A 24838-nucleotide genomic window follows, 5' to 3' on the forward strand; every position below is an offset into this window, starting at 1 on the left:
ACTGAGGCCCTTAGGTTCTAGAACACAGATTTTAGAAGGGGCTTCAAAACCATAGGGAGTTCCTAGTAGCATTGCTTTCTTGAGGACTACAATGTCTTCTTCAAAAAGCTGAAGGGTGGTTTTGAAGTCATCCATCAAGGGTTTGATGTCTGCCTTTAAACTATCCACCTTGTCCTTAATGAATTTGTCGTGAGCCTCCACCAAATTCTATTACACATGGATCTCCCCCACAATGTGTTCTAACCACAAGGCTGCAATGCCATTATCACTTGGCCATTCTCCCAACAATTATTGTACAAAAGCCATGATAAGATGATATATATGGAATATATAACACAACTACAATCATGGCTTAATGGTTGTTGCCTTTACTTTTCTTACTTGAGATTCTAGGTTCAATCCCTTCTTGTGTAATGTATCGATTGGCTTTTCTTAAGTTAAGAAAATGGCATCATCCCCACATTGGAAATGTACAAGAAAAAATAGTGTATTTATGCTCCCATTCATCTACCAAAGGCAAAATGTGGGTTAGGCATGGATTGGTTGTGATTGAGGCCTATAACCCACAAACTAAATTTTTAATGGGAAAGCGACACAGTTGGGCGCTTACATGGCTCCGATATAATCATTCAATGTGGGAAAAATCACCAAAAAATCGGAATATCATTGATAAATTGACAAAAAATTAGTGAATCGATGGAAACATTGGATAGTTGAAATTTTTGTCATTTTTCATCTTAGGTGTGTTCAATACACGATATTTGTATTTTAAACCTTGATAAAAAATTTAGCTCTCCTCATAATAACAAAAAATATATATCTAATTATAATTATGAGAGAACAAGTCAAAATAAATATAAACATAAATGTAAATTATATCAAAATTGTAGGAAAAGAATAAATAGGAACCTAAAAAGATTCAAAGACAAATCAAAACACCAAAATAATAAGGAAATACCAAGATTTCTCAAATGTGGGATATTAGGGCACCAGTACTAAATGTTAACCCACCCTAAAAAAAAAATTAATGAAATTCAAATAGATGCACAATATAGAAGAATCTCACAAAAAACAATTAGAAAAAGTATTATTCAACTCTAGTAATTCTTCAGAAGAAAGTGATTCAGGATATGAAAAGACTACAGTTCTGAAGTAGAGTTAAATATAATAACAAAGTAGCAAAATAAATTTGCTGAACCTGTTGGCAAAACTGATGAGAACCATGATTACAAATAAAATATTTGTCAAAATTAAAGAAAGAACGTAAGACAATGAAGATGATATACAAAAAGAAAAACTTTCTATTAAAAATCCTTACAATTTAGGAGCATCCTAAAAGATTTGAAACGAAAGAAAAAAAACCCTTACACAAGATTTGCAAATAGAGAAAAAATATTTGGAAAAAAAGGAAGAAATTGGAGAAACGACTAATTTCCAATATCCATTTTTAAACATAATTGCCCCAATTCTTTACCAAAAATTTCATGCTAACGTAATGAAAATTTTAAATGAGGAATACAAAATCAATTCAAAAACTACAGTAAATTAAAAGTTGATCTAAGTTGTACACATGAAGGTTTCTATCAACGAACTATTTTGAAAGAATGAGGGAAAGGTTACACACTGCAAGTGGATAAAAATTTAATAAGGAAAATCAATTATGAAACAACAAACACACATGTTCATAACCAAGGAATATGTTTAAAAACATGTCCATACTCTAAATGAATGATTACCTATAAAAAAAAAAAGAAAAAACTAAATGAAAGATTTGAATGGATAGATGGTAGGTATTATAAACCCCTTTCCTTACAAGGATCCAAAATTACAAATAAGATTTGGTTGACCAACTCCTTATTACTCTTTGTTTCTAAGCAAAAACCTTTAGCTAAAACTTGAAACTGGTCTCATACATGTGGATCCAAGTAAAGACTAGAAAGAAAGTTTTATAATTTATTTATTTATTTATTTATAATATTGGAAGGCCCTTCTTGTTTGGCTCCTTTTTTTTTTTCTGGGGGGGGAGAGGGGATTTTCATTATCTTTTATAGGGAAATTGTTCATTAAATGTTCTACATCCATCCTCATTTGTACCTCACAATTTCCTAAAGTTTTGTTTGCATACCATAATCTCATAAATGGTTCAGCATGAGTAGATTAAACTTTTGGGAATGTGCATACATTTTAGGACATTAAAATAGACATTGATAATCTATAATAGGAACATGTGTATCTTAGATTAAAATTGAAAAACATGGAAAAACTCAAATACACAACTTGGAGAACAAAGATAAAGAAATGAAAAACAATAAAAAATTGTCTCTATCAGTGGTGAACTTATGGTTGAAGACAAGAATACGTACATGCTTTGTTATATCCTCATGCAATCTTTGGGCCTTCTGTTTAAGCTCTACCTATCAAAAAAGGCCATTTGTTCAGTTTTTAACACTAAAAATTTGATATGCATACTAATTGGATTAAAGTAGAACAAAAAACTAAAACAAATTTATAGCCAAAATATTGCAACTCAAGAAACTTAATCGAGCTGAGAATTAATACTAATATATAGTCTACATACCCAGAATCTTAAAGGTTGTTTTGACATCATTTCTGTTTTTTGTTAAGCAAAGAACAAATATATTAAAAAGTGCCAACAAAAGGACACAAAAAAATACACAGCATATACAAAGGTGTCAAAAGGCTAAAGGATAAACAAAAAAAAAACCCCTTCATCTTAATTAGAGTTCACCCAATCAATAAAGGCCAACATGGACAAAGAGCTCTCTCATATGTACACTCTAATTCACTTTTAAAAAATTATACACAAAGGATTGTTTGATTGTTTGATTCACTTTTTCAAAATTATCAAAAGCTCTCCTATTTCTTTTTTTTTTATTTTTATTTTATAGGTAAAAGTAATTGTATTAAAAAAGTATACACAATGAATACAAGGAAACAAAAAACAGAAAGGCGTAGACACACAAAACCAACCGCACCTTACAAAGCTCCTAACCAATCTACAAAATTGAGCATCGACAAGGAGCCCTCCCCAATAGACAATCTTACTCAATCCCAAACTAGATACAAAAAAGAACTTTTTAAAGAATGATCTGAATATTCACAATTCTCAAAGGCTCTCCTATTTCTTTCCCTCCAAATAGACCAAAAAAGGCATAACAGAGCAACCTTCCAAGCCTTTTCCCTTTTTCTACCAATAGGAAAGCCTCCCCAATTCAAGAGTAAACCTCTCACCGAAGAGTGCATCACCCAATGAACACCAAACAAAGCAAAAATGAGCTGCCATAATATATGAGCTTTCAGGCAATGAAGAAGAATATGAATACCCATTTCTTCTTCCTCTTTGCACATGTAACATCTATTAGGCATCTTCCAACCCCTCTTTTTAAGCTGATCTAGAGTCAATATCTTTGCCCAAGTTGCTTCCCAAACAAAAAAGCCGACTCTAACAAGGACTCAGGAGTTCCAGACTATATACTGTGAGGGAAAGGATCCACTCCCCTACTAGCCAAGGAGGAGTAGAAGGACCTAACAGAAAAAATACTACTCTTTGTGTCAACTCACTCCACTGAATCCTCAGTATCCATAAAAATAACATGATCATACAACCTCTCAAAGAAGATGTCTACCTCCTCCAACTCCCAATCATTTAATTGTCTAATAAACCTAGGATTCCAACTACCACCATCCCAAGCATCAGCCACCCGAGCATCTTTAGAGGAAGCTATAGAAAAAAGGTCCGGGAAAGTATCCCTCAACGGCACATCCCCACACCATCTATCCTTCCAAAACTTAACCCTGTTTCCAAAACCAACCTTGAAATGCATTCCAACTTTGAGGTCCTTCCAACCATTTCTGATTGTTTTCCATGCTTTTTGCCACTTCTTCCCAACAAAAGATCCATGCCAGCTTAAAAGGGCATCCCTTATTGGGGAGTACATCACCCATTCTATCCTAAAAAGAGCATAATAAGTTGTCATAGCACAATGTGATCAACAGTTTCTTCCTCTCCTTTGTACAAATAACATCCATTTAGAATAATTTTGTTTCCTCTTTTTAAGCGGTGCAATATCAATATCCTTTCCCATGTAACTTCCTAAGTGAAAAAACCTACTTTCACTAGGACCTAAGGATTTCAAATCGTGCTTGTGGGAATGCCTCCAATCTTTCATTAAATAAGATAAGGAAGAATAGAGAGATTGAATTGAGGATTTCCACATTTTGAGTACAACAAATCATCTACACTTGCAACATCCTAAAAAGGGCCTCCACCACATTTAGCTCCCAATCATGGATCTATCTTGTGAACCTTGGTTCCAACAACACCCTCACCTTCTTGCTCCTATACCTTGGCTACCTAAGCATATTCAATAGTGCCTATTGAGAATAATGTGGGGAAATCCTCTCAAGGGTTCATCACCACATCATATGTCCATTGAAAACTTCACCCTTCACTCATTTTCCCTCCTTGAAAAATCATTTTACTATTAAATCCCTCCCATCCACTTTTGATAACCTCCCACATGCCCACCCCCTATCCTTCCCTTAATTGAGTTGTGTGGAACCTAATTATACTCTACACTTTTTCCCCACTACCACGGATTGACCTTCATGATAAGATCGATTAAGGGGGTGTTCGCAAGTGTGAACCCCTAAAATGAATTTTGTTAAGGGGTATTTTAGGTATTCTACATATGTATTCGTCTACCCTAATTTCACATTATATAAGGGATTATTAGGGCTCCTCTCTTCCTCCCCATACATACCTAAAGTTACCCACTTCCAAAGGAGGTCTTTGTCTCTCTCACAAGTGATTCTCCTACATCACTTCATGGAAGATGTGGATGTTGGGGACCTTAGGGTCCAATGATTCATTCTCCTTTAAATATTTCTAGGTGTTGTTTAAAATTGACTCTTTTTTTTCTACCCTCAAGGCAACCTCATTTAAAAATCCAAAACTCTCCCAAAAATTCAAGCCTCAACTTTAAAAACCTAAAGCCATTAGCTAGGGTCATTGTGTTCTATGTTCATGGTGTCAAATATCAAAGCATCTTCTCCAATATTCTCTTGTTGTGATAAAGATATTTAATAGTGGGGATTGCTTGGGTAGCTCCTAGAGGTGTTTATCATTTGATGATTACATACAGTCCAATGAAAAAGGAGAGGACTGCAAAAGGGATGTGTATTAGGATAGAGCCCTAAAAAACATGACATGATGTACTAATAAATGATTTTCATTATAATTTATAATATAATTTTAGTTTCTTATTTCTCTATCTTGTTCATGCATTATCTATTTTGAGCATTCAAGCTTGGGATCACTTGTACGGAAGATCTGGGGCATGGATTCCTTTTTCCTGATAGGTAAATAAGCAAATATATTAAAAGCGCAAAGAAAGGCGCACCAAGTACACATGAAGTATACAAAGAAAGCACAGAGCGCCAAAAAACAGATGAAAGGAAAAAACAACAAACCGCTATTTAAGCCCTACAATGCTAAGAGAACAACAACGAAGAGCACGCTTCCTCACCCAAGCCACCTTGGCTCACAAACCTTGAAACCCAAGAAAAAACAAAGGAACCATGGATTCCTTACAAGAAGATAAGTAGTTTACAACTGGTTCATGGATTTAGGCAATCTATTTACGGTTGTAGTGCACTACCATCTAATTAGAGGGACGACTTGTCTCGGTTATCAGGATGAGGTTCCTATGGTGAGTGCACTAATATTTATGGTTACACATTGGACATAGCCTATAGTGAATCATGACATTGGTTATCAAGTAGTGATGATTTCACCAAACTACTATGTTGTATGGACTCTCAACCTTGAGAGAATATTGAGATGGTGTCAAGGCCTTCAGTGGCTTTAACTAACATGTGAGATCTTAAAGTGGTCATATATTCCTTATGAATTGAGTCACTGTTGATTAAGGTAGGTGATAGCAAGTATTTTCAAGATAAAGATCATAATATCTTGTAAGTTTGAGATAGTTGTTCCCTTAGGTGATTCTAAGGACATGTGATTAAAAAAACTATGATCGTAGTATTTCCTTGAGTGAAATTTGACATATGCTCTTGAGAGTTGTATTATGTCAATTGATTACATAATAAAAAGATTTGAGACTAGAAAATTATAAAGGTAATCTTGTGAGGCCGAAACATTCATCTCATTAGATTACGAACAACAGTTCATGAAGAACTTGCATGTAGTGTTTAGTAGGTCATAGACTCGAGCTTCATATCTTGATTTAATATTATAAGATATTAAAGTGTAGTTGACTATCTACAGTTGGATGTTGAATAGATTTCAAAATTGGATTCTGAGGGAGCCAATAATTTCATGTGGGTTCCATTGGTCCCACTCAAGGTCATATTCCTTGGTAGCATATTATTTAAGAGACATTTGAGTTCTTTCTTAATATGTGTGAGAAAGGGCGTTTTGGTCAATAGATAAGATTGCACAATAGCTTATAAATGGTCTTTTTGTATTAAACAAATTAATTAATTAGAGCCCATTAAAGCTAATTAATTAATTAGGACCTAGTGGGCTTGATTAAGTGACCTAAGCCCAAGACGCCTCAAGTCACTTAAGCCTTCAAGGGAGTTTATATAAACTCCCTTAGGGGTTTAGGAGACACTCTTGCTTCTTTGTCATTCAATCTTCTAGATAGGGGAACCTTAACCTCCATCCCCATAAAAAAGATTTCATCAGTCTCATGTGCTAATGTTTAGGACAGAGAGTCATAGGGTTGAAGATCGCAAAGTATTTAGGATTCATGCCAACTTTTTCACCAATTGGAATCGATCTGCGAACATCTAGATTGTAGGTATTGCTTTTACACTCCTAGATTTGCAATTTTTTTATATGTATATGCTTTCATTGCATAGATCTAGAGATCTCTAGGATAGTTTCGCATACATCCTAATGATCTAGGGCATGGAATGATCTTTTCTAGTCATTCCTACAATGTATGTCACACTATCCTACCAAACTGATAAATTATCAAGTTGCACAAGAATGTAAGGACTATTCAAGACATGAAAAGACCAATGGCTGAACTGTTGGAGCATATCTATTCTATCACATCCTTCTGAATGTAAATCACTAAGGAGTACTTTAGAGTTCCCTCAAGCATCTTTATGGGACTAGAGTTTGATCCACTTTCAAGTTAAAAGAGTGATGTATATTCAAGCTGAGTGAGCTCCTTCAATGGTTTTGGCGTTCTAAAATTTAATTTAGACATGTCCAAAAAAACGAAAACATCAGATATGATTGTTACATCTTCTCCATTATCTTATGAATTGTATTAAAAAGAATTTATATCATGGATACAATAAAAAATAAAGTAGATGTCACTCAAAGTAAGCTACTCTCATCCCCAATCATGACTACAGTGCCCTTATTTCGGAACTTTTGTAAATTTACAAAAAAAAAAAAAAACCTGGTGTGGCTATTGTTGCATGCCTGGAAATCACATGTGTATATCATTTCCCTCTTAGATGTCTCATCTCCTTCATTTTCTTCTTCATTAACTCAAACTACCAAACTTGTACCAGGAATATAGAAAACTCTAGATTGAAACTAGTGGGTTAAGATTCTTCATACCTTTCCTCAAATGAAACCCCTTTTTTACTTTTTTTAGTTTGGTTTGGTTTTCTGTTTGGTGTCTTCTGATTTCTTTTTTTTTTTTTTTCTTTTTTTTTATCTTTTGTTTTTAATTTGTTGGATGATAATGCCAAGTTTTTTTGTTGTTTGATAATGTTTCTTTTTGGTTGTTTTATATAAATTTATATGGATGTGTTAAGTTTTTAATTTTTTTTGGGGAAATTAACAGGGTTAATGCTTATCTTCTACTTTTAATCTTGTTATTGGACAAAATAATGTTTGTTTGTGGTTGTGAATATACATAGGAAAAACAAAAAACAAAAATCCAATTGAAGATGTGAAGAAAAGGAGTGGTGAGAAGGAAGTTATTTGAGAGGGTCCATAAAAACAACAAGACTTGAAGAGAACACAATTCTTTGATAGCACCAATGAAGAGAAGATGGGCAAGCAAGCATGAAGAGCAATAACTTTAGGGTTTCGTATCAAAGTTTTGTACATACTGTCATTAAATTAATGACTTCTTGCCTAACATTGCAATATTTGTTGCTTATGTGGTATTTTACTTTTGCAAATTTAAAATTTTTCTCAAAGGTCATAAATGTAACTTTAAGGGACCGGTCTCCTTGTATGAAATAAAATGTGTTTCAGTCTTTTTGGATTTAGAAGGTGAAGAGCAAGTCACTTTTTTTTTCCATTTTGATAGATAAAGAAGAAAATATATTAAGAGAGGCGCCAAAAGAGAGACTCAAGGGAAAAGCAAGTCACATATTTTCAAGCTGCTACACCTTATCACACTTTTCCCTTTATTTTTTCAGACATGTCCAAGCATCAGCATCTACATTCCACCATTTAAGATCCTTTTCAGCTAATTTCCTACATTCTAAAATTTAGGAATTTGAAGGATTGGACACCCACACACCACCACCCATGTGATATAGTTTTGTATATAGTGGGATTCACCAATGGTTGTCTTAGGTTACTAAAAGTCATAAAGGAACTCAGTGATACACAATCATTGGATATGAAGAATTATGGACTTTGATATGGGATCTCCCTCATGGAAGCCTATATCAGCTAGTCAAGAAACCAATGAGCTTGTCAAAAAGAAAAGCCTCTTCTCTAGCAGATTTGTCCAGGATTAAGTTTTTTGGCATCCTACCCCCTTTGTTGAGGCTTTCTACTTGATTCTTTGTTTAGCCACTAGGCACCTGTGCTTTTTCTTTTTCCTATTTTGAAGGACTTGCCAGCCTCCTTTTTTTTTTCTTTTGTTTTGTACAAATTCATTTAAGTATAGTTTCTTGTAGAGAGAGAGAGAGAGAGAGTGAGAGAGGAAGAGAGATGTTTTGTCTTAGAACTTTTCTAACATCTATTCTTCTTGCTTTTTAAACAAATCCACCACCTAACCTGCAAGATAAACAGTTTAGCCTACAGGCTTCAGAGGTCATCTGCATCAAAATGGCTTAAATTATCACTCTATTCAGTCAACAATTTCTCTCTTAAAAGTATCAAAACTAACAACAATTGTAGAAGGTTTCTACAAAGGAACATGAACATGAACATGAACAGAGTTACTGAGGTCATATAAAAAAATCACATGGTAAAAAAAAGGTACGTAAGGAAACCTACAACAGTGAGCCTCTTGAGCAAGCCATCTTTCATTCTTTGCTGAAAATCCTTGCACTCTTCCTGCAACAAACTTGACAAAGCTTAGACAAGCTCACAAAGTACAAGCACAAGTATGTAAAGTATATAATCTAATATATGGAGCAGCCAACTGCCAATCAGACTGGAAAACTTCTGTCCTTGTCAAAATGGGCAGCCGGTCATGATGTTACCAGTTCAAATATCTCTAACTTCTTTTTTTATCCATTCAGCTTGCACTTCTAGCATTCTCTTCTTGGATCAACAAGTAAGGCTCCAATATAACATCAAGTTTAATGGATTCCAGAAAATGAATCTGCTAAAGAGGAACCAAAGAAAATGTACAAACCCAGATATAAGGGCAGTACTAGTTCTAAAAAATGAATCCACTAAAGCGGAACAAAAGAAAATGTAAAAACCCAGATATAAGGGAAGTACTAGTTTTCCAACAAAGAGGAGCTTTCGTGACCAGAAAATAAGTGAGCCAGGGCTTGAACCTCCATTTATTTTAATAATTTTGCAATTTCTCGAAAGCCAAATTACCCAAATCAATGCAAGATAAACCATGTGCCATAGAACCTTGCCTTTGGGAAGGCCACAAAATCCTCAAAACTCAATGATCATTATGTTTACCCCACTCCACGGAGGAACCCAATTCATCTCTGCAATCTTTATCAAAACCTTAAAATGACTAGGCAATGTAAAAAGAGATGATCCACCAACTCATTACAATCTAGGTACATAATGTAATGATCGGGGTAAAAGGTCTTACTAGGTCTCTTAAACAGCAACATTGCATTAGTTTTGACATTTTTATTGGCCTCCAACCAAGTAAAAGCCTTGACTTTTTGAGACTTTGACATTCTGGATGAACTAGGCTAATGGAAAACTGATGGGTTGATTTGGAACACAGAGGACACAAAGAAAAAGAACTGGAAACATCTCAAATGAGGTCAGAGATCAAACTCTCTCATCAAGAAAAGAGGTAACTAAGAACATAATTAAAGAAGACATAAGCAAAAAGAAGCAACAATAAAAACAACAGCACAGTCCCTTTGTGCAGTGGAAATCATCATCCACTCATGTTGTGAAGCTTTAGATAACGAGCTTTGCTGCTTTTAGAATAGATGAGTGGCATCTTCTCACTTGGTGATGATTCAGAGGGTTGGGAGGTTACAGTTTTCTTTTATTTGGTGTCATATAGTAGCTTCTGGTGAATCCTGTAGGGTGAAAGATGAAGGAAGGCCCTAGGGGTGGAAGAAGATGGTTTGCTGTGGAGTCCAAATCTTTTAAGCTTTTGGTTGAGGATGTAGGAGGGAAGTTGAGAGGGTGCATTTAGGAGAGATGCAGAGGGCTGTCTTCCTGGATCAGATTTGGGGATGCAAGCCTTGGTAGTTTGTTGGATGGAGTTGAGACTTGTTGCAGACAGAGTGATGATAGAAGTTGGTCCCTTGTTTGGGAGGAGGGGGGGAGGAAGTATAGGTTGGAGTGTCGCTAAAACGAGGCAGGAAGATTTCTTCTTTATCTGTTTGTGATCTTGAGGCAAAAAGATTTTGTCTAATTTTTCCAAAAGGAAAGGGGTTGATTGGTGGTCGGAATACCTTGGCAAAGAAGTTGAGAGAGATTGGAGTGGTTCCTTCTAGAGGCTTAAACGATTCACGATCCCCTGAGGTGCTTAGGAAGGAAAAGGAGTTAAAACCAAGGACATTTGCGGATGTTGCAAAAAAAAAAACGGGTAGGTTAGGAGACAAAGTCTGGCTGGAGTTGGGGAGGAGGGAGATGCAAGAAAGATTGGAACAATTGGACCACTGTTTGGTGGGTTGATGGGGTAACTTCTCGATCCCTTTCCCTGAGTTGGATTTTCTAAGGAGTTGGGCTTATCACACTTGGCTCCTCAAAGGGAGATTGAACATTGTTGTGTTGGGAAGAGGACTTTTGCTATTTGAGTTTGAGTTGTTAAGTGAGGCTGAACAAGTCCTAGCCAGAGGCAAGAGGAGAGTTAAGAAGAACATTTTATTTTTGGAAAAATGGAACCCAGAGGTGGGATGCTTTTGTAAAGGAGCCATCACCAATGAGGCTTGGGCAAGGGTGGTGGGTCTCCCTCTTCATCTTTGGAGCTGCGAGGTGTTTAAAATGATAGGAGATGGTTGTGCAGGCTTTATTGCAATGGATGAAAATACGGCTTCTATGGTAGAGTTGCAATGGGCTAGAATTTTGGTGAAGTTGGTTGGTAGGGATTTACCTAGCTATGTTCAGATCGTGGTCGGGTTGGGTTGGGGGGTTTCTCCATTCAAATTTGGTGGGAAACCCAGCCTTGGTTTACTCAGGTGGTGCCATCGAGAAGATGTCTTGGGGTGGGTGTTTCAGCGGACAAAGATGAAGCTAGGGGAAGTCCACGCGCTATGTGGTGGAAGCTTGTTAGAAAATGAGGGTCAGTCCAAGGTGCAAGTAGAGGGGTACAGGACGTGTCGTCCTCTGGAGGCAATTCAAAGAGTGTTGCAGCCTTTTTTGTTGCATCCTTTGCAGAAGGGACTATCAAAGGCACTGAGAAGGATGTTGTGGAAAGAAGTCAAGTAAATAGGGGTCAAGGTGTAGAAGGTGTCGATAGACTAGGTGGGCACAACCTTGGGCCTAGGGCGTTTAGAAGTGGGTCTGTTCACTTAGAGGCCCAGAACAACCTTGGGCCTGGTAAGGTTAGAAGTGGACATGTTCTCTTGGACGCCTAATCGCAATTAAAAAGAGGCTAGGAAGAAAATGAGCCAAGGCCCATTCTTTTAAAGGCCACTTTGGTGGGTTGCGAGGAGAGACCTTTTTTTCTGAAGGGCACTTTAATGGGTTGCAAGGAGTTGCTCGGTTTGGGCTTTGGGCCTAGAGAAGTGGGGTTAGAGGGTCTTAAATCCTCTGCGTTTGCTAAGACTGGAGCTAAGTGTCACAGACTTAGTTGTTTACTAAGCTCGTGCGGCACTTAGACAAGTCAAGACGCTTGATCTTGCTAAATCAGCCTTACTCCCAATGCTTAGCTTGCTAGGCTAAGACACTCGCAACTTGGAAGTTGTAGAAGGCGTAGTAGGCAACTCTTAGAGAATAGAAACTCTTATTACTCAAGGAAGCCCTTACAAGTGCTTTGAGGACCCACTTACTTGGTTAGGAAGTGATTTGGGTGGTGCTTTGGCCAAATGAGACCCTTACCTATTTATAGGCACCAGTGGAACTCTTTGGAACCTTGGAGGGTTCCTTACAAATCAAGAAGATTTTAGAATACCCTACACAATTCTATGTACAACCCTATGTACAAGAGATCTCTAGAATTCTCTAAAAAACCTTGGACTCCACTCATACCTTCCACCATAGTGTAGAGGTGTGTGGACATCTCTAGGCATCTCTAGAACCTTCCACACTCTTCCCTCCAATGGCTTAGTGTAGATGGCTCCAAGAGTCTCCAGAAGCTTCCCAGGCTCTATATAAATCCATGAGGAGGCTCATTTGAAGCATCCTGTGACACTCTCCCCCACTTATGCCGACGACGTCCTTGTCATTGTCTCTTTTTGAAACCTCTCGATGTGTTTCCAGAACCTTCTCAAGGCATCTACATGTTCCCAGCTTATCTGGCTCCTAGGTAGTCCTTTCCATCAGACTAGATACTCTATCATACGAGGGAACCCTTGTCTCCTGGTGACCCGTTCAGCCAGGATATTTTTCACCTCCTTTTCTCGTGAGGCCTCGAATGGATGCAGATCCCTGCACTTTCAATGCTTGGAGTGCTGCTTCCTCTTACCCATCAAGTTCACCTTTCCTTTGGTGACCTTGTCAATGTATGTGCGGGCTACCTCAGCTCGCTCCCATTTTGCCTCCTTTACTTGCACTCCTGATAGTAAGGAGGTCTTAGGCGTACTAGGCTTTGGGTTGAATTGGAGGGCACCTAGTAGCTGCATCGACCCCATATGTGCTTCGTCCTCCTGTTTCCTCTCCTCGATCATGGCACTGAGCGCCTCCCTCTTTGGACAATCCTGTGCCCAATGTGGACCATCACATAGGAAGCATTTGGTTTTAGGCGTAAACTCCTTCCTTTCCGCCTTACCCCTTCCTTCTTGGACATTAGGCGTCTTGCCTGATCCCATTCTAGGAGCATTGTGGTCCCTTGAGACCTCATCTCCCCTACCCGTGGCATGGCTATCCTCCAAAGACTCAACCTTGGAGGAATCTCCCCTTTTGTAATCCATTAAAGACTCTGCTAGTGCCATAGCAGTGGCTAAGTCTTGAATGCCTCGGCGCCTTAATTCCTGCTCGGCCCACCCTTGTAGGTTATCCATGAAGTTGAATAGCAACTCCTCCTTAGTCATGTTAGGAATCTCAAGCATGAGTGAAGAGAATTCCTTGACATAGTCGCGTATCGAGCCTGTGTGTTTGAGACGCCTCATGTTTTTCCCAGCCAGGTAAGCCACGTCCTCAGGGTAGAACTGCCTCTTAATCTCCCTCTTGAAGTCCTCCCATGTCTCTATGGTGCAAATGCCTTTCTCCATATTGGCAAACCTCCGACGCCACCATAGAGTAGCTCTGTTAGTAAGGTAGAGGATTGCAGTTCTTACCTTAGTCGCCTCATCAGTCAATGCGATAACCTCGAAGTATCGCTCCATATGCCATAAGAAGTTATCAAACTCCTTGGCATCCCGCTTGCCACTAAACCCATGTGGCTTCGGCACCTCCACCCTAGATGCCTCCTGTGTGGCCATGACCCATGCCGACATAGCAGCCTTGTAAATGGCCAACTCCTGCCTAACCTCCTGGTCTCAGGACTCCATTCGAGTGGCCAAGGCCTCTATCCTTGACTCCATACTAGCAAGCATGCTTAAGACCTTTCCTTGGAATGACACAAACTCCTCGTGCGACACTGGCTGAACCTGTGACACTAGCACCCTCTCACGAAGGTCTTGGAATTGCTCCCTTAGATCCTCTAAGCCATTCTCCATGCCTTGCTCGATCAAGTCCAACCCCTCCCTAGTGTCCGCCATGGCTAGCTCCACCTTGGCTAACCTTGCCTCGATGTTGGCTATGGCGTCAAGAGACTTATCCTTCCTACCTCTGCCCCATGCAGTAGGCTCGGTCTTCCTCCCACGGGTTTGCTCACTATTCTCATCCACGTTGGAGCCCGACATGCTTCCTTTACTATGCCCGCTTCGTAACCACGCTCTGATACCACTTGTCACAGACTTAGTCGTTTACTAAGCTTGTGCGGCACTTAGACAAGTCAAGACGCTTGATCTTGCTAAATCAGCCTTACTCCCAATGCTTAGCTTGCTAGGCTAAGACACTCGCGACTCGGAAGTTGTAGAAGGCGTAGTAAGCAACTCTTAGAGAATAGAAGCTCTTATTACTCAAGGAAGCCCTTACAAGTGCTTTGAGGACTCACTTGCTTGGTTAGGAAGTGATTTGGGTGGTGCCTTGGCCAAATGAGGCCCTTATGGAACTCTCTAGAACCTTGGAGGGTTCCTTACAAATCAAGAAGATTCTAAAATACCCTACACAATTCTATGTACAACCCTATGTACAAGAGATCTCTAGAATTCTCTAGAAAGCCTTGGACTCCTCTCATGTCTTCCACCATAGTGTAGAGATGTGTGGACATCTCTAGGCATCTCTAGAACCTTCCACACTCTTCTCTCCAATGACTTAGTGTAGATGGCTCCAAGAGTCTTCAGAAGCTTCTTAGGCTCTATATAAATCCATGAGGAGGCTCATTTGAAGCATCCTATGACATAAGGCACCATATGAGGCTTTGAATGTTCATGCTAGAGAGGATAAGGGGCTCGTTTACTTTCTCGGAGGGGCCATGAAGGAGTCAGAGCCACTCATAGTGAATGTTAGAGCGGAGATTACAAACACGACGTTGGTAGCCAAGGCATCCAGGTACGATTCCTCTCCCTCTAACTTTGTGGGGGTTTAGGATTTCTTCTCTTCTACTCCTTCATCTGGGTATGATCGGGCTTTAGTGGTGGAAGGATCCTCTAGCCTGGGAGGGTTGGCCGCTATCAAAGGTGTTGGTTTTCAGGCTCTGTTGAGTGTTATTTTGGTTGTTGATAGTCTGTGGGTGATGGAGATAAAGGGGGGAAAGTCCTTGGCCGAGATCGGAGTGAGAGGAGAAGTTGAAAGGCCTACGATTAATGGGCCCTTGCAGGAAAGGGGGGATTCTGGTCGTAGTTGGGATGATAGTTGTTTGGCGAAGCTCAAGAAATCTTTGGGATTTTTGGCAGAAGGCATTGAAGGGGAAATACTAAAATTGCTTGTAAGATTGAAAAATAGAAGAGATCAAGGTAAAAAGAGGGGAATTTCAGGGACTACTAGGTTTGAACAAGAATTAAAAAAGTTAGAATGTTCAATTAATTATCACGGGGTGAGTAGGGAGAATGGTTCAGATAGAGGAGGAGGGGACAGAGTCTCATGTTTTAAATGAAGATTAAAATCTTATCTTGGAATGTTCGAGGGGCCAATGACATTAATAAGAGGCAAATAATCAAAGCCTTAATCAGTTCTCAAAAAGTGGATTTGGTCTGTTTGCAGAAAACTAAAATGCAGGGCATGTCTCTGGGGATGGTGTGAAGTGTAGGAGTGTGGAGATTTATAGAGTGGGGAGTGTTGAATGCTAGGGATGCAGTGAGAGGGTGGTAATATTATGGGATAACAAAGTCTTGGAGTTGGTAAGGATAGAGGTGTGCCTCTTTTCTATTTCGTGTCGGTTCAAAAATTGCAAGGATGGTTTCGTGCGGATTTTTTCAAGAGTCTATGGTCCTAGTATGAAAAGATACAGAGAATTTTTCTGGGAGGAGTTAGGGGCCATTCGTGGGCTATGGAATGATTCGTGGTGCATTAGAGGAGATTTTAATGTGATCAGATTCCCAAATGAGTGTAGTAGAGGAGGGAGGGTGTCTTCTTCTATGAGAAGATTCTTAGAGGTGATCAATGATCTAGGTTTGAGGGATCTCCCTTTACATGTGGGGGGTGGGGGCGGTTTACGTGGAGTGGTGGGTTGAATAGCCAATCCATGTCAAGATTGGATCGGTTTTTGGTCTTGGAGGATTGGGAGAGCCATTTCAATAGGGTGGTGCAGAGTATTCTGCCTAGGCTGGTGTCTGATCACTTTCCCGTTCTATTGAATGAGAGAGGGGTGAGGAGAGGGCTAACCCCTTTTTGATTTGAAAACATATGGTTGAAGGAGAAGAGGCTTAAGGATTTGTTGAAAAGGTGGTGGCAAAGTTTCAATTTTAGCGGACCCTTTAGCTTTATCCTGGCAGAGAAATTAAACGCATTGAAGTCCAATTTAAATATCTGGAACAAGGATGTTTTTGGGAAGGTAGGGGTGAATTAAGAGTTTGGCGTTGATGTTGATAAAAATACCATGAGCGAGAGAGCGAGATAGGCTGCCAGCGGTGAGAATGTTCGTCACGCGGAGAATAGGAGGAAAAGGAAGACGAGCAGTTTTGGGGTGGAATCCAAGACATTTGAGTTGGAAATGGTGGAGAGGGGAGGAAAAACCCTAATAATCATAACGGAAAGTAAGAAAGGGGTGTCGTCTTGGGTGCGAATGGGGTTGAATAGCGTAGGGTTGTTCATGGAAGGTCTACACCAGTGCATCAAGGATGTGAAGGAAGGAAGATGGGAAAAGGGCTGGAAGGAGAAGGGGAGAAGCTTCTCCCTGGTGCGTGTTACTAACAGGGTGGGTTGCTTTTTGCGATTAGGGGTCGTTGATTTGGAGTTGAAGAGATACAGTATATGTATCCCGAAGGGCAAAGGGGATAAGAGGGGATGGACGGCGATGGTAGAGGCTCTTCGTCAGATGGATATCAGTATTGACAAAAAGGAACAACAAGAAGAGGTGAAGGCACTGGGAAGGTCGCGTCCGGATATGGTGAAGGGAAGATCGTTTGCGGACACAGTGAAGGGTTGGTAGAATAAAGGGTCCAATAACATTCGAGTGGAGGTGGAACGGGAGGAATTAAGTAGAAATCTCAGTAGGCTGGAACATTACCTGATTGGAAGTTGGAGCCCTAGCAATGCAAAAGGGGAAGATCTGGAAAACTTGGGTTGGGAAATGGCAAAGGCCTGGGGATTGAAAGGCAAGATAGGGATGGCAAGTCTGGGAAAAGGGCGAGTATTACTGGAATTAGAATTAGTGGAAGAAGCAAGGCGGGTTCTTCTCTCTGGTAATAAGGCGGTGGGAGGAGTTCAATTGGACTTGGAATGGTGGAACCCAAGATCGGGTTGTTTTGAAGATGGTGAGGCAAGAAAGGAAGTGTGGGTGAGGATATTGGGGCTCCTAATTTCGCTATGGGTCCCGTCGGTGTTGAGAAGGGTGGGAGATGCGTGCGGTGGGTTTTTAGACGTCAACCCACAGACGGAGAGCATGGAGGAATTGCAGTGGGCTAGGATTTTGGTTAGATCGGACGGCGAGAATATCCCTGGCTCGATGGAGATAGGGGTTGAAGAGATGACATATATCCTAACCCTATGGTGGGAGGCGGCGCCGTCGTTAAGGCAGGAAGAGGGGAGAAAGCGCGGCCTGTGGAGTCATCCAAGAGGGGAGGTTAGAGGTGATGAAGATACACGCATCGAGGCGCGAGTGGAGGAGATGGTGTGTGCGGGGTTCGAGGCGCAGTGTCAGTCAGAGGATGGGACTGGTCGTCTGACGCAAGACGTGGGCTCTGCTGCAATGGGCTCCCAGGCGCAAGTGGGCTTGTTGCAGGGGCCTGGATCGAAGACTGGGCCTGCGGATCCAGGCCGGGAGTTGAATTGGGCTTATGGGCTCTCAGTGCCATCAGGAAGTGAAGCCTCAGAAGGGGGATTAGATTGGGCCATGGCAACCCAGAAGTTCGGGGCGGGCTACTAGCTCTGGTTTGGGCCATCTTCATAAGGGGAAAGCCATCTCAGCCCAGGCCCATCTCATGGACAGTGGGCTTTTTTTAAAAACCTATCCCTCTGGCTCCAACGGTCATATTAAAAACGACAACTTGGAGAGAGAGTTCGTCAGATGCAAAGAAGAAGAAATGGGGAGAAGGCAGCAGCTGGACCTCAACCATCCGAGGGCAGAAAGGATGTTAGAGGAAGAAGCTAAGAGGTATGGTTTAGATGCAAATTTGGGGGGTTTCAGGGCTCAAGGGTCTTCCTCTTCTAATCTCTTTTGTTTTGGTCGGACTCCGGAGAGAGAGTGTTACGACCATTTTGGGGTGCGAAGGGAGGGAATTCTGATTGGAAGTGGGTCACGAAGACCAAGTGCAAAAGAACATACAGGGAGAAGGGATGGCTGTTAGGACTTGGTTGAGGTCAATAGTGTCGACCCTTTGGGAAGAAGTTCGGGGTGGACTGTAGACCAGACGGAAGTCCAAGAGGGTAGGAAGGAAGCTCAGATTAACTGGGAGGAGAGTAGCCTGGTTAAATTCAGTCAATTTCTGGGCTTCTCAACGGAAGGTCTGGAAAAGGAAATCCTGAGCTTTTTGGGCAAAATTAGGAAAAGGAGGGAGAAGATAGTAGGCAAAGGTCTGTTGGAGACCTCAAGGTTTGAAAGGGAGATTAAGAGACTGGAGTGCTCTGTTAACTATGAGGGGGATACTAAGAAGAAAGGCCCTACCCAGGGTAGAGGGAACCAGAGTGCAGTTGTCCAATGAATTTAAGTTTCTTGAGTTGGAATGTGAAGGGAGTGAATGATAGTTCCAAGAGGAAAGTAATCAAGTCAGTTATCAGAAATCAAAAGGTGGACCTGTTCTGTATTCAAGAGACAAAGATGCAAGTTATGTCTGAAGAGGTGGTGAGGAGTCTAGGGTCGGGGAGATTTCTTGATTGAAAGGTATTGAATGCTATGGGGACGGCAGGGGGTGTTCTGATTTGTTGGGATAAAAGATCTCTGGAGATGTTGGGGGTGGAAGACGGCCAATTTTCCATCTCCTGTAGATTCAGGAATGTGGGAGATGGAGCAATCTGGGTGTTCACGGGGGTCTATGGTCCTTTCTCCAGAGAAGATAGGGAGTGCTTGTGGGAGGAGTTTGGGGCAATTAGAGGATTGTGGGAGGAGCCATGGTGTTTAGGAGGCGATTTCAATACAACTCTATACCAAGCTGAAAGAAGTAGAAATGGGAGGATCACCTCAGCTATGAGGAGGTTTGCCCAGATCATAGATGATTTAGGGCTTGTCGATGTCCCATTGCAAGGGGGATCTTTCACTTGGAGTAGGGGGCTCAATAATCAATCGTGGGCCAGGTTGGATAGATTTCTAGTGACTCCCAATTGGCTAGACCAATACAGTAGGGTTCTTCAAAGAAGATTGCCCCGTCCAACATCGGATCACTTCTCGGTTCTGCTTGAGGGAGGAGGGCTAAGGAGAGGTCCGTCCCCTTTCAAATTTGAAAATATGTGGCTCAAAGCTGAGGGGTTCAAAGATCTGATAGAGGGGTGGTGGCAAGGGATAGTGGTTAGAGGCAGGCCGAGCTACAGGTTAGCGGCTAAGCTGAAAGGATTGAAACAAAACTTAAAAATTTGGAACAAGGAGGTTTTTGGAAGATTGGAGAAAAACAAAGCTGAAGCCCTTCAGCAAGTGGAGCGTTGGGATTTAGCGGAAGAAGAGAGAAATTTAACAGAGGAGGAGCTAGGTGACAAAAAGGAAGCTAAAGAGAATTATGCAAAGTGGGTGTCGATGGAAGAAGTGCACTGGAGACAGCTATCTAGGGAATTATGGCTAAGGGAAGGGGATAGGAACACAGGGTTTTTTCACCACATGGCCAATGCCCTTAGGAAAGTCAATACCCTAGATAAAATCAAGATAAATGGGGTGAGGATTACAGAGGAACAAGAAGTGAGGGAAGGAATTGCAAATGCATATCAGTAGATCCTATCGGAAAACCCGGGTTGGAAGGCGGATATAGGGGGTATTTTGCTGAAGCAGATCAGCCTTTCAGAAGCGGAAGCCCTTGAGCTTCCATTTTCTGAGGTTGAGATCTATGCAGCTTTAATGGGGATGAATGGGGACAAAGCCCCGGATCCGGACGGATTCACAGTGGCCTTTTGGCAAAAATGTTGGGAGATTGTGAAGGAGGACGTCTTGGATATGTTCAAGGAGTTCCATGAACATAACTCCTTCATCAAGAGCCTAAATCATACCTTTTTGGTCTTGTTACCGAAAAAAGGGGGGGTGGAGGACTTGGGTGACTACAGGCCAATCAGTTTGCTTGGGGGATTGTATAAATTATTGGTTAAGGTGTTGGCCAATAGGCTTTAAAAAGTCATAGAAAAGGTGATTTCCCCTTATCAGAATGCCTTCATCAAAGGGAGACAGATTCTTGACGGCTCCCTAATCGCAAATGAGGTAATAGACTCTTGGAAAAAAAGGGGAGAGAAAGGTCTAATATGTAAATTGGACATTGAAAAGGCGTATGATAGTATCAATTGGCAATGTTTACTAAAGGTCATGCAAAAGATGGGCTTTGGGCCAAAATGGATAGGATGGATGTGGAGCTGTATCTCCACTACCAAGTTCTCAATGCTGGTGAATGGGGTTCCAGTTGGGTTTTTCTCAAGTTCAAAAGGGCTAAGGCAAGGGGACCCCCTTGCCCCCTACTTGTTTGTCTTGGGAATGGAAGTTCTAAGTGTGTTAATCACTAGGGCCGTTGAAGGGGGGTTCATCCATGGCTATAGGATATGGAGAGGAAGAGGGCAGGCCGTCAATATTTCTCATTTACTGTTTGCGGATGATACAATTGTATTTTGCGAGGCAAAAAAAGAGTCTTTGTTGTATTTGAGCTGGATCCTCTTTTGGTTTGAAGCAGCATCAGGACTAAAGATTAATCTGGACAAAAGTATGGTCATTCCGGTAAGGGAGGTGGAAGGGGTGCTTGAGCTGGCTGCTGAAATTGGGTGTAGGGTGGGGCACCTACCTACTGTCTATTTGGGGCTGCCCCTTAGGGCACCTAATAGGGCCTCTTTCGTCTGGGATGGGGTGGAGGAGAAAGTGAGGAGGAGGCTTGCTCTTTGGAAACGCCAACATTTGTCCAAAGGAGGGAGAATTACTCTTATAAAGAGTACGCTGGCCAGCATTCCCTTGTATCAAATGTCGTTATTTCACATGCCTAAATCAGTGGCAAGAAGGCTTGAAAAGCTTCAAAGAGACTTTTTGTGGGGTGGAGCCAACGAGGGGAACAAGGCTCATCTAGTCAAATGGGAGGTGCTGTGCGCGGATAAAGAAAAGGGAGGATTGGGGTTAAGGAAGCTTTTTTGTTTGAACAAAGCTCTTCTAAGCAAATGGATTTGGAGATTCGCGCGTGCCAAGGAGGAGCTTTGGAAAAAAGTGCTTGAGGCTAAGTATGGGCAAGAGGAGTTTGGGTGGAGGACAAGGAAGGCAAACGGGGTGTTTGGAGTTGGAGTTTGGAAGGAAATCTTGAAGGAGTCCGCTTGGTGCTGGGAAAATATGGTGTTCAAGGTGGGAAAAGGCAATAAAATAAGGCTTTGGACAGATCCTTGGTGCGGAAACAATGTTCTGTCCCAAGGCTTCCCGGACCTCTTTTCCATGGCTGCCCAAAGGAATGTCACAGTGGAGGAATATTGGGATCAGAATTTGGGTCAAGGAGGGTGGAATCTAAGGCTATTAAGGGACTTTAATGATTGGGAGTTGGAGTTGGTGAGCAATTTATTAGTTGTGTTGAGGGATTATAGAGTAACTTTGGAGGAAGACTCGATGTTTTAGAAGGAAGCAGAGGACGGGTTGTTTGAAGTCAAGAAAGCGTATAGTGTGTTGGCAAATACTGAAGGAGCGGATTTCCCTTATAGCAATATTTGGGTGGACAAAGTTCCAACCAAAATTGCTTTTTTTGCTTGGGAAGCTACTTGGGGGAAGGTTCTCACTTTGGATAGGCTGCAGAGAAGAGGGTGGCAATTCCCTAACCGGTGTTTCTTGTGTGGGTGTGAAGAGGAAACGATCAATCATATCTTAATTCATTGTACAGTGGCAAAAGGGTTGTGGGATATCATTCTTGCGTTGTGTGGTGTACAGTGGGTCTTTCCTAAATCTGTAAAGGAGGTTCTTAGTAGTTGGAAAGGCTCTTTTGTGGGGAGAAAAAGGAAAAAAGTGTGGAAAGCCATCCCGCTATACATTTTTTGGACAATATGGAAGGAGAGGAATAGGCTAGCTTTTAAGGGGGGAGTGTTGGCTTTTCAAAAGTTAAAAACTTCGTTTGTGTATAATATTTGGGATTGGGCTAAAGTGTACATTGATATGGAGTCGAATTCCCTAATAGGGTTCTTGGAGTGGTTAGCCTCCAATTAGGGGTTGGGTTGTTTTGTTTTTTGTTTGAGGGGTCTTTGTAGCCTCGTATACTCCCTGTATGCTTTGCGGCTTCTAAGCCTTCTTGAATATATTTGCTTGCTTATCAAAAAAAAAAAAAAAAATTAAGAGTTTGGCATTGGATAGAATGTCTTTCTAGGACACTTAAAAAAGGTTAAGATCTTTAACGATGGAGGTGTTGGAAGCTAGAAAGGAAACAAAAAAGGATTTTAAGAAGTGGGCTCTTATAGAGGAGATTTCCTGGAGACAAAAATCAAGAAAAGTATGGCTGAGGGAAGGCGACAAGAATACAGGCTTCTTCCATAAGATGACTAATTCCCATAGAAGGAGAAATTGTTTTTCAAAGATAAAATTGAATGGTATTTGGTTAACGGAAGAGCAGGAGATTAAGGAGGTGTGGTATATGCATTTCAGAATCTTTTGTCAGATTCGAGTGACTAGTGTCTAAGTCTGAATGGGTTGGATTTTGATAGAATTGCTGTTGAGGAAGTTGCTAGATTAGAGTAGGTCTTTATGGTGGAAAACGTGTTCTTTGCTCTTTCAGAGTTGAACGGGAACAAGGCTCTCGGTTCAAATGGCTTCTCATTAGCTTTTTGGCAGTTTTGTTGGGATTTTGTAAAAGATGAGGTTATAGGTTTTTTCAAATAGTTCCATGGGCAAAGAAGATTTGTAAGGAGTTTGAATTCTACGTTCTTGGTTTTAATCCCAAAAAAAGTAGGGGCAGAGGACCTTAGAGACTTCAGACCGATTAGTTTGGTGGGAGATTTGTACAGTTGTTGGCATAAGTACTAGTTAATAGGCTAAAGAAGGTGGTGGGTAAGGTGGTGTCTTCAACTCAAAATGCTTCATTGAGGGAATATAAATTCTTGACGCTGCTTTAATTGCCAATGAGGTAATAGATTTTATGTTGAAACGGAATGAGAGTGGGGTGTTGTGCAACCTGTATATAGAGAAGGAGTATGATCACATACACTAGAATTTTTTGATGTTAGTGATGCAATGAATGGGTTTTAAGGAGAAGTGGATTGGTTGGATATCCTGGTGTATTTCCACTGCAATGTTTTCTGTTTTGATCAGTGGCACTTCGTCGGGTTTCTTCAACAACTCAAGGGGACTGCATCAAGGAGATCCCCTTTCGCCCTACTTATTTGTGATCGGGATGGAGACCCTTAGTAGGCACATCTTTAGAGCAGTGAGGGGGGGGGGGGGGGGGGGGTGTATAGGTATTTATTAGGCTGCAGGATAAAGGGAAGAAGTAGTGATGGGGTTCTTGTCACTCATTTGTTATTCGTTGACGATACGCTAGTCTTTTGTGAGGCTTCCCAAGATCAGATGACTTATTTAAGTTGGTTGTTAATGTGGTTTGAAGTCATCTCAGATTTGAGAATCAATTTGGATAAGAGTGAAATTTTGTCGGTAAGGAGAGTAAAGAATCTGGAGGCTTTGGCTCTTGAGTTTGGTTGTAAAGTGAGGATGCTCCAATCTGCTTACTTGGGGCTTCCCTTGGGTGCGCAACACAAGTCTGTGGCAGTTTGTGATGGGGTGAAGGATAGATTTCAGAAAAGGTTTACCATGTGGAAGAGGCAATTTTATCTCTAAAGGAAGGAGAATCACTCTGATTCAGAGTACTTTGTCTATTATGCCCATTTACTTTTATGTCTTTATTGCGTACCCTAAGAGTGGTTAGATTAAGATTAGAGAAAATTCAAAGGGATTTTTTGTGGGGTGGGGGAGCTTTGGAGAGGAAGCTTCATCTTGTAAAGTGAGCTACTATCTATTTGAACAAAAAGAAAGGTGGTTTGGCAGTTAGATGTCTTTCTACTCTCAATAGGGCTCTTTTGTATAAGTGGAACTGGCGCTTTGCGACTAAAAGGGAGACTCTTTGGAAGCAAGTTATTAGTAGGAAGTTCAAGGAGGAAGAAGGGGGTTGGAGTACCCGGGAAGTGAGGGAGGGGTTTGGTGTGGGGTTTTGGAAGGAAATCGGGAAGGAAGGATCTCTATTGCAAAACAAAGTTGCATTCTCTGAGTAGGACAGTAAAAGAGTGAGTTTTTGGAAAGACAAATGGTGCGGGAACGTTGCTCTTTGTGATTCTTTCCCCTCTTTGTATGCCTTAGCGACTTCTAAAGAGGCTTGGTTAGTGGAGTTGTGGGATTCAACAGGTGAGGAAGGGGGTTGGAGTCTTAGGTTTTCTAGCCTCTTCAATGATTGGGAGGTGAAGGAGGTGGAAAGTTACTTGTGACAATACAAGGAAGGA

At 41.1% G+C, this 24838-nt stretch overlaps 1 protein-coding gene across 1 annotated transcript in view; it reads right to left on the bottom strand.

Moving 5' to 3' along the window:
- Window positions 1-24838, bottom strand: part of LOC100261381 (uncharacterized protein At5g08430) — a 57826-nt gene that overhangs the window by 14327 nt on the left and 18661 nt on the right. Inside the window, exons 4-5 of the mRNA XM_059738784.1 lie at window positions 9250-9313; window positions 2364-2410 (exon numbers count right to left, since the gene is read on the bottom strand). Coding sequence (XP_059594767.1) covers window positions 2364-2410; window positions 9250-9313 — 111 coding nt within the window. The remainder of the gene's footprint in view (window positions 1-2363; window positions 2411-9249; window positions 9314-24838) is intronic.

The sequence above is a fragment of the Vitis vinifera genome, chromosome 7, assembly GCF_030704535.1.
Source record: "Vitis vinifera cultivar Pinot Noir 40024 chromosome 7, ASM3070453v1".
In the NCBI taxonomy this organism is placed as follows: domain Eukaryota; kingdom Viridiplantae; phylum Streptophyta; class Magnoliopsida; order Vitales; family Vitaceae; genus Vitis; species Vitis vinifera.